Source organism: Cebus imitator, unplaced genomic scaffold (genome assembly GCF_001604975.1).
Source record: "Cebus imitator isolate Cc_AM_T3 unplaced genomic scaffold, Cebus_imitator-1.0 Scaffold801, whole genome shotgun sequence".
NCBI classification, from domain to species: Eukaryota; Metazoa; Chordata; class Mammalia; order Primates; family Cebidae; genus Cebus; species Cebus imitator.
In genome coordinates, this window is record NW_016108116.1 from 316,293 (window position 1) to 325,347 (window position 9,055).

The 9,055-nt window shown below is 38.4% G+C and overlaps 1 protein-coding gene across 1 annotated transcript; it reads right to left on the reverse strand.

Moving 5' to 3' along the window:
• Positions 1 to 2: 2 nt before the first annotated feature.
• FLG2 (filaggrin family member 2) lies at positions 3 to 3,610 on the reverse strand (the record flags this gene model as incomplete). Its single annotated transcript, XM_037735409.1, has 3 exons — positions 3,570 to 3,610; positions 2,355 to 2,514; positions 3 to 1,556 (listed from the first exon to the last, which is right to left on the reverse strand). Coding segments are annotated over exons 2-3 (1,692 nt in total), but the record flags the coding sequence as incomplete, so codon positions are not given.
• Between the last annotated feature and the right edge of the window lie 5,445 nt (positions 3,611 to 9,055).

A 9,055-nucleotide genomic window follows, 5' to 3' on the forward strand; every position in this document is an offset into this window, starting at 1 on the left:
GTCTGTCCTGAACTTGACCCATGTTGACCATAGCCAGATGATTGACTTGAGCCAGTACCATGTTGACCATATCTAGACTGACTTGATCTAGACTCATGCTGTCCAAAGCCAGAAGATTGTCCTGAGCCTGACCCATGCTGTCCAAAGCCAGAGGACTGATGTGAGCCTGATCCATGTTGGCCATAGCCAGACGATTGACCTGAACCTGATCCACATTGTCCAAAGCCAGAGGACAGACCTGAGCCAGACCCATGTTGTCCAAAGCCAGATGTCTGACCTGAGCTATACCCATGCTGGTCATAGCCTGAGGATTGATTTGACCTAGACCCATGTTGGCCACAAGTTTGACCTGAGCCAGATACATGTTGTTCAAAGCCAGATGATTGACTCAAGCCTGTTCCATGTTGTTCACAGCTAGTAGACTGATCTGAACCAGACCCATGTTGACCACATTTGGAAAATTCATTTGAACTAGAAGAGTTTGAAAAGTGGCCACAGGAACCATAGTCATGTTGACCATTACTACAAGACTGACTACCTCCAGACCTGTATTGTCCACAAGAGGATTGACTTGTGCCTGTTCTCTGTTGTCCTCCACAGTTCTGTGGTTGACCATGTTCTCTAGCTCCATAAGCTCTCTGACTATAGGACTGGCCACAGGAGTTAGACTCAGGTTGACCACATCCAGAGGGCTGACCTCCTGAGACACAGCCATGGCCTTGTCCTCCATTAATTTCTGACTGACAGCCTGACTGAGTACAGCTAGATTGATATCCTTGCCCTCCAAATCTATGTGACTGACGAGAACTAGAAGCAGTTTGTGGCCTTCCACACCCACCCGAATTGCTATAACCACATGCATGACTTTGCCTCCCACTACCTCCCGAAACTGAACAGTTATACTCAAGCTTTTGTCCTCTACTTCTTGACTGAGTACAGTTTGATTCATGCTGACTAGTCTCCAATCCACGTGACAGACCACCATGACCTTTCCTTCCCCAACTCTTTGATCCACATTCAGATTCATATTCTTCCCCAGATTCCCTAGAAGGGCTAACATGTGACTTGTTTATTCTTTCTCCCAGTTCTCCAGAGCTGGAACCATGTCTCTCTTTGCCACTACTCCATGAGTGACCAGAGCTGGACCTATGGTGTCTTTTCTCAGATCTCTCTTGGTTCCCAGAGCTGGATAAATTACCTTGTCTTCCTAGCCTCCTGGAGTTGGACCCATGTCTACATTTCACAGTTCCCCTTGAGCCCCCAGAACTATATCCATGCTCCTCTCCCTCACTCCAACTTGAATGTCTGTAACCTGATTTACGTCCTGGTGTATCCTCTTCATCCTCTTCTGTTTCACTTTCTTCCTCTTGGTGTTGGTGACCATGCCTATGTTTCTTTGACCCTGAAGCTTTGCAGTATTCTTTGCTGAGAACCTTGTTGCAGGCCAGAGCCAGCTTGAATACCATCAAAAGAAACTCAGTAAAGTCCAATCTTCTGTCATGATCTCGATCCAGCATGTGCATGATGACATCCACTGTGTCTGGATCATCTGGGTTCTGTATGTGAATGACACACCAAGGGAGACCTGGTCAGCCTAGCCTGCATACTCAACCAACACATTCAAATAGCGCTATGAAATTGTGGATGTTTGACATTATGTAGTTTTAGTCCAATAGAGGATTACTTTAGGTTAATAGAAGCCAGTAAATGTGAAGCATTAATAGAAAATAAAGACTATTGGGATCCTCAGAAGAAGACATTTTAAGGATTTAAGCTAGAGGATTAAGTGCTTAGGTAAGGTCTACAGGAAGGAGTGGAATAAACCAAGTTCAGCAACTGGTACTTCTAAGTTTTACGTAAATTTTAACTATTACATGTTAATATATTCCATGTTAGAATTTACCATCTATGATTTTGAAGTTAATAACTGAGTCATTCCTAAGTAGATGGAATAAAATGCTTGTATTTTATTGTTGATTCTTAATCACGGCTATTTTGTCAACTCCTCTTATAGATGATTTCTCTTTCTATACTTTTTTCCATTTGATAGGATAATTTGCTAATGCATGTCCTAGAACAAACTTATTTTCTGCTTTTTCTTAGGAAAAGCCTGGATGTATGTATGAGAAAGTCTGAGAGTCTATAAGGTGGAAGTACATAGGAAAAGTGAAGACAAAACATTCATTTTCTTTAAAAAACATGCTGCTTTAACAGACTTTCTGGTATCCCCAAAATACTGCTTATAGATTTTGCTTAGAGTCTACTGGGGCAGTGCACTTTTTAGCTGGTCTGGGTCATATAATAGAGCATGTACAGAACTCTGGCAGCCCTCAGTTCTGGCACATGGTTCTCACCTTCAGAATTGGACGAAACTCTTTTTCCAGAAGTTCCTTTAGTTCATCCTTGCTCAGTGTACCACATTCCTCATCTTGCTTGGTGTATTTGTAGAAAACATCAATGACAGTGACAACACTTCTCAAGAGGTCTGTCATCTTTTTACAAGTTTAAGTGAACCTGGACACAGAAAAACAAAGAAGCCTATTATTCATATTCTCCCCTTTTAATTTATTAGCAGTTTTCATTTTAATAATAACCATCATGATTTTTTTTAACCTCTTGTTTCTTTTAAATGTCAAAAAGGAAGGATGGGTCAAGGATGATCTTTACTGTTCAACACAATGAAAATTAACTTTGTTAACTTTTAGTTACTTTTCTAAGATCAAGTCATGGCATGTACTGGGTCAACTGAGAATAGATCTCAGGTCTCTATATTTCTTGTCATGGGAAAGTATAGTCTCTACATAGTATCTCTATGCTTTGAGTGTGTTGGTGTTCTGGGTGTTGTTCTAAGGCTTCCAAAGTTTCTAGAACCAGCCAGACACCATTTCCTCAATCACTCTTTCTAGTTTCACTGCTATGCTTGAGTCAAAAATGACAGACCTTCTACCATGCACATCTATTTATCCTCTGGGCACCAGAAACTAAACTGGACCCTTAAGTCCTTAGCAAATTAAAAATGGGCAAAGGGGCTCAAAATATCTTGGTATTTCAGAGGCATAAGATAGCCCCTAGGATATCCATAAGATAGTCCTAAGATAGTAGAGCTTACGAACTCTCTTAATATCAAGAACTTGACCAAATGCTGTTCTCTTTCATTAGTCAAGAAGAGGAGCTCAGCAATGCAGGCAGCAGTTTTAGTGGATAATTAGATCTTGGAATTCTGTGAACCAACACTGAACAAGGAAGGGCCTCTGCAACAGTCCCAGATGCTTTTGGGCTGGACAGCCCAGAAAAGAGTGGCCTGGAAAAAAACTGGGAACAGTGTGGAACGGCCTAGAAGAAGGCAAACTTCTATTTGCATTATTCTTCCCTTATAAAGATGAATTTATTAAAAAAAAACAAAAACAGAATAAACTAAAATAACCAAACAGAAAGAAAAGAAAATGAAGGAAGAAACAAACAAAAAAAAGGCAAAATATACATAAACTCTGCCTTAGCTCATATCCCTAGATTTCTATTATGAACAACACGAAATATTCATAAAGGTAGCTGGATGAATTTTTTCTCACCTGGTTCACCAAAGGAACAAGTAGGATAAAGCTGGTGCAGCTTGCAGGGTGATGATGGATTGGGATAATGATCCTTATATAGATACACTGACTGTGCTGATTAATTTCCATCAAACCTAACTCCACCTCTACATATTTCCTTCCTCCTCCTTCACATTCTCATCTATAGATGATTGCAGAAAGGCTGGTACCAGCTCCACCTTCCAGTATGAGGACATGGTTGCAAGATACTTTTTTTTTCAGGGTCATACTCATGTGAGAAGCACAGATTTTTTTCAGAGGACTCATGTTATGCATTTCTTTTATCTAGTACCCACAGAAAGTAGCAGAATATAAGATATTTGGAAGGTGCACAATAATTGCTTATTCAATTGAAAGTGAACCTGAGCCACTAGGTTCACCTAACTCATGTCTTTTTTGTAATAATAAAAACTGACATTTATTGAGAATTTACTATGTGCTAGATAGTGTACTGAATATTTTAAACATATTATCTCAATCTTTTAAAAAATCTATACTTTTAATCATGGGTACATAGTTGTATATAATTGTGGGGTACATGTGATGTTTTGATATGGGCATACCGTGTGTAATGATGGAATTACAATAGAATAATTGGGGTATCCAGCACCTCAAGCGTTTGTCATTTCTTTGTGTTAGGAACATTCTAATTCCACTATTGTAGTTATTTAAAAATATACAATAAATCATTGTTAACTTAGTTACCCTATAGTTAACCAATAGTAGATTGTATCCCCTGATTTAGTCTTCACACCCTTCATGTGAGATATGTATTTATTAGCCCACTTTTCAGAGACAGGTTCTGAAAGCATAAGGGTCTTCTCCAAGGTCACAGCTAGTAGGCAGAGAAACCAGGATTTGAACCTGTATCTACCTTATATAGAGCAATGCCATTGCTCTTTACCATTATATTAGCTTACCTCTGTGTATTTATCACATATAACTATTACGCAAAAATTATGCACCATTTCAGGAGTGTTAACACCCAACCCACAAATAATATGAAACACAAATAATATACAAAAGTAACATACAGAGTGCTGTTAGGAAGAGAGGAAACATTCTCTCACCTTATGAAGACTCATTTCTAGGCCAGAAAAATATAATTGGTTATATATAAAAACAATGTTTCTGGAAATGTTCAGGGTGAATTTAGAGTGGGATTTCTTCCAGCACTCTGCTATCCACTGGTAGCCTGGCATCTTTGAGCCTGGATCTTTGAGGAAATGTTCACTTATATACAGAAAGTATATCAAATATACTCTAGGGTAATGAAAACAATCAGAGAGGTGTAAGTATTAAGCATGGAGGGCCTGTTCTTCTGTACTTTGCTACCAGGTGATAATGGTGATGAAGAGGAGGAGGATAGGAGCTACCAATAAGTGCTAAGTGCTTCCTGTCTTCCATACATGGTAGGTTTACTTACTTCTCTCTCTATTCCTCACAATAACCCCATTTTATAGATGAGGAAATGAAAGCATAGAGAAATGTAAGCACTTGTTGCAAATCAAAGCTAGTCAGTAGCAGCACTAGAACAGAGATCCATGCTATCTGATGCTAAAGCCTAGCACTTAACCACATATATTCTACATATATGGAGTCAGTAAACCCCTCTCTGGGCATTCCTTTAGGGAAGTCATTATATCTTATTCATTCCACCATCTAGGCAGCACCTAGAGCTTGGTAAACACTAAGAATGAGTGTCTGTTCATCAAATGTTGACAAAAATGCCCCTGAGATATATCAATTGCTCACATAGCCAAGGAATCCTAGGCCAAAACAACCACACAGAAAGTTATGTTTGCTGTTGGATATTGTGGTTATTTTCAATAATATGCATCTTTTAGAAGTGCATTTTTGTTAACATGACTGCTGTGTCAGAAAGACTTTCAGGTCCGAGCCTCCACATGAGACAGAATTTTAGAGCCATTTTTGCACTGTCACTCCAGTATTACAGTTTAGAACTCTGAAACTCCTCCATAGTTTGCCCACTGTCAGAACTCTATTATTCGTTCTTTTGTATTCTTTGCATTTAGGTGTCTCTTCCTCTTCTCACTTGCTTAGCATAATGGATAAAATTATAGTCAGAAAGACCTAATTTATAATCTCAGCTTTGCCTCTTACTGTGTTTCTTGTACAAGTATCTAATCTTCTCAGCCTCAGTCTCCCAAATTATAGAATGGAACAATAACACCTACCTAACAGGTGGCGATTACTTAAAGTGTGAAATTGCTTAGTAGCTGCCTGGCATATAATACATTCTTAGTACACTATGTAATTATTGCAAACTTATTTTGCTAAATATTTTATATCATCTATCACAGCATTTTACACAAAGAAAGTACTTGCTAATGTTTGGTAAAAATGAGTTAGAAGCTGCTAGTAGTCTTTTAAAGGCAGAAATACTACATCTCTGTCAAAAGCATTGCCTGGAAGGTAAGTCATGGTTTTGAAAAAAAGCACCTGTTTAGGGGATATAATTCACATATCATAAATGTCAACCTTTTAACCTGTTTTCTGTTTGCCCTCAGAGTACTGTGCTGGCAGTGAGCTGCACTTTTTTTTCCAATTGAGAAATAGGTTAAAGTATACAGTGTGTGTGTGTGTGTGTGTGTGTGTGTGTGTGTGTGTGTGTATACAGAGTATATGCAAGTGAGTTATGGTTTTTATGATGTCTGTGTCTTTAAGTGTGTTTCCTCACTTCTCAATTCCTTAGTTCTCCCTGTGTAATGATCATAGGTGTTATTAGTGTCTGGGTCCCAGTGGACACATAGCAGGTTATTTGAGCTGCAATTTTGGAGAACGGTTATTGTCTCCATTTCACAAAAGTCTACGCACTATTTGGAAAGAATTCCAAGTGCTGGTTTTAAATATTGAGTTGATACCTGCAGACACTTTTGCCCTCCTAGGTTCTGAAAGATTGTTTAGTTCAATGAAGCAGAGGCCTGAAGTCCAGAAGTAGGGTACAGCTTCAGTTACACCATTTTTCTGTGTCTGGGCCTCCTTTTTGCCTTATGCAACTCATCTCATCACCTTCTGCTCATTCCATGTCTACATTGCTCAGGCTCTAGGCAACACCAGATTCTTTGATTTGAGGCCCTTTTGGTGAAGCTCATGCACTGTTGGCCACTGGATTCTTGAAAAGGAAGCTATACCTCAGAATATTAAAAGTAACTTTAATTGGACCTGCAAACATTTTAGATTTTGGCTTTTCCACTGCATGCCATATGAATTTTGTTTCTATATCTCATCTTTTTTTTGTTTTTTTTGAGACAGCATCTCACTTTGTCACTTAGGCTGGAGTGCTGTGGTGTGATCATGGCTCACCACAGCCTCAATTTCCCATATTCAAGCGATCCTTCTGCCTCAGCCTTTCAAATAGCTAGGACTATAGATACGTGCCACTATTTTTTAAAATCTTGTTTATGGTGGTGAAAGCTCTGCAAGTTAGGATAGTCTGTTTTACCTCCTGTCATTTTCAAATTAAGAACTTGCCTTAGGGCCTGAGTGGGTCTTTGTCTATCATAAGAACCAAACATTTTCTCTATGCTAAAACTATTTGGAACTCCTATTTTGGGGGTTTTCAATGAACTCAATTTAAAGCTGATACCTGAGAATTGATCCAGGGACACTGATATGCATTACATGTCTGTTTCCTGTAAGAGCAGTTTAGGGAGATGTTCTTGGCTTATAGTATGATGTAGTAGAAAAAACATTGACTTTGCAGTAAGACACATACATCAATTTGTATTATAGTTCCAACATATACTACCTGTAATATCTTGGGAACATTTCTAAGTCTGTCTCTGTTTTCACACCTGTTAAATAGGGACAATTACAGACATCTTAGAATTTGGTTTTTAAAATCGTAAATTTGATTTTTAAAACCATTAATGTGCATTTAGAACTAAGTTTATAAGTCAAGAGCATGATAAGGTTTAAAAAAAAATGGGAGTTCATTGTTGAGCATGAATTTAAAGTAACCAGACTTCCTTTGGTCCAGTGGCTCTCAGCAATTTACTTCAGCAGGCATTTTTGTTTATTTGTTTTTTTTGAGGACATTCTATGATCTCATGACCCTTCTCCTTGTAGGAATGTGCTTCCAGTGGTGAGGCAGTCTAAGAATGCGTGAAGCACTATAATGAAGCCAGATCAGGGTTGAAGCTTGGTCTAGGATTTGAGCATCAGGAAAACTGTTGAAGGTTTATGTATACATCACACACACACACACACACACACACACACACACACACACACACACACTTCCATACTCCCACAACAATGTATAGTAATGTAATTACTATACAATGCAATGTAAATACTATACATTGTTGAAGATCTATAACATGGAATGCCTAGTGCTAAGTACAGTGTCCTCAATGAAATTATATTGGTTCAAAATTATTTGTGAGTTTGGGATTATTTGTCGCTACCCTTAAATGATCTTGACACTCACCTATTTCAACAGGTATAGAGGATTTGCCATTTGATTTTGACCAGGGTATATTGTGCACAAATATTGTGAATATACATCTGTCTGTCCTTAAATCACTGTAAGTTTTATCTGGAATAGATTTGCTCCACAATATTGAGTAGGGCTGATATTTCATGCATCATGGATGAGAAAAGAATTGGCAAAAATTATATTTTGGGCTGCCTCACATATCTTTGAACAGGATAAGGGAAAAATAAATAAAAGACCTATGAGTTATAGCATCAGGCTTGAACATTAATTTATGAATTAAGCCAACAATATTATTGATTATTGCAATTATCTATGTTAATTTCATTTGTTTTCCTTTTAAAAACTAATTATGTTTACATTACCTATTGTAAATAAAGTCACTCCTCCCATGTGCTTATTTCTTGACTCTTATCTTCAGTGCTTAGATTTCATGGGACTGCTCATTTTAAGTAACTTCTGAACATTGGACTCTGAGAGGAAGGATAGTATAGTGAGATCTGTGGAAAACCACATCTGCAAATGTCTAATTTTTTTCTTCAGGGGTAGGTTTTCTTCCTTGGAGACTCTTGTCCTGAAAAAGTGGTACTAGATCACCAGCTTAGCAAGATAATTACAAAAGGCAGATAGAGTAGTTATTTTACATAGTTATTATGGTGACTAAGATCTCAGGGAATGACTGTGTTCTGTAATCCACTTGCCCCACTCAATACCCCGAGTTTTACACAATCCAAAGGCACTTAGAATAGAAAGACTCCAGGGGCTTGGCCTAGGGAAACCAATACTTAACGTTTTAAGTGGTCACTGATGACATCCCACTCATTTCTGTGGTGGGTATTGTTTGAAAGGCAGATGTACTCATGGAGAGCAAGGATTAGGATATTTGCTCCAAGAGGAGGAGCTATTAGCCTAGACTTTTCTAATAGGACCTTTCTCACACATGTTTCCTAGGTCTTGTCCACATAGAAGAAATCAGGGAACATGCAGGGTAGGACTCTTAAAG